Source organism: Aphanomyces invadans (assembly GCF_000520115.1).
Source record: "Aphanomyces invadans strain NJM9701 unplaced genomic scaffold supercont1.15, whole genome shotgun sequence".
Classification (NCBI taxonomy): domain Eukaryota; phylum Oomycota; class Saprolegniomycetes; order Saprolegniales; family Verrucalvaceae; genus Aphanomyces; species Aphanomyces invadans.
The window spans coordinates 385,919-387,136 of NW_008580160.1; the positions used below are offsets into that span (position 1 = coordinate 385,919).

The 1,218-nt window shown below is 48.9% G+C and overlaps 1 protein-coding gene across 1 annotated transcript; it reads right to left on the reverse strand.

Moving 5' to 3' along the window:
• Positions 1–423: 423 nt before the first annotated feature.
• H310_07775 (hypothetical protein) lies at positions 424–757 on the reverse strand (the record flags this gene model as incomplete). The annotated part of the gene is made up of 2 exons (XM_008873269.1): positions 424–604; positions 675–757. The coding sequence occupies 2 exons, from the start codon at positions 755–757 to the stop codon at positions 424–426; spliced, it is 264 nt and encodes an 87-aa protein (XP_008871491.1).
• Between the last annotated feature and the right edge of the window lie 461 nt (positions 758–1,218).

Consider the following 1,218-nt stretch of genomic DNA (forward strand, 5'->3'; position numbering starts at 1 on the left):
GTAAAAACGACAGCATGACCTCAACCATTAGCCATTGTCACCACCACTGGTAGATGTACGATTCAATGTACGCCTTCAACTTGGCCCAAATATCACTCTTGTATTTAGTGGCCAACAAAGGGATGCCGTACAATCTGCAAGCTACCAACAACGCACCTTTGCGCTTTCGACTGAGATAGTGCATTATCCGGTCGCCCTTCGTATTTTGCGTCGTCCATGACAATCAGGGCGTTGGACGCGCCGATGTCGTCCTCACGTCTAGTAGCCTGGAAAAGCACCGCACATAGTAGTCATGGTTGAAGATCCCTTGGTAACCCTTTGGCTCCTGGCGCGTTGACTTCGGGCCAGTGAAAATTCCAGCGCCAGGACTTGGCTGTAGATGGTGAGGGTGTGTGTCAAGAATGGCAGCCACAATACAGTACCTTAGACCTTTTCCTTCTCCTTTGCCACAATGTCCAATGTGCCCGACGGGTCGTACAATCTATGGTTACGGCACTTGTAGTGATGGTGGATGAACGACTTGTTTGTGTAGACGACGTGTTGCCATGGGTTGATGTAAAATTCGCTGCATACGCTGCACATTTGCGCCCCGCGCCAGTGGGTTCTTGCGCAAAAAGTGGTATGTTGATGACCCCTCTTTTAATCCTCGCTTGTAGTCCTGACGGCTCAGGTACCTCTGCACAGACCGGAGAACCGATTCGTAGGATGTTGCAAGGTTGATGTCAAAGTCGATGACACACATTTCTTTCAGGTACATCACGACATCGACAACTGCCGTTCTAATGCACATTGTGCGACTATTGCGCACGAACTCTTGTACCGGGCAACCACCTGCTTGGTTAATGGTACTGTGTAATGTGGTGTTGGAAGGTGGAGCTACAACTTTGACTGATCCCAACGACAAGTACTCTCGCCACACATCCTTGACACCACCTAGGTTGCGACCGAGGGCCTCGGACACTTGACGTGCTGCAGCCTTGGAGTTTTGTCCTCTGAGCCATCCGTGCAGCCGGAGGATGTCAAGTCTTTCTTCCCAAGTCAATGTGCGATGACGCACGGCTTTGAAGAAGGTAAGATATGATTCAATCGAAGGAGTCATGAGCTTGTGATTAGAGTTATGATGTTGAGCATAGATATGAACTCGCGTTCTACTACATTTTGTTTATGTTGGCAAGGTATACGATTAAATAGGTCCTCCATCATGACCGTGATATAAAC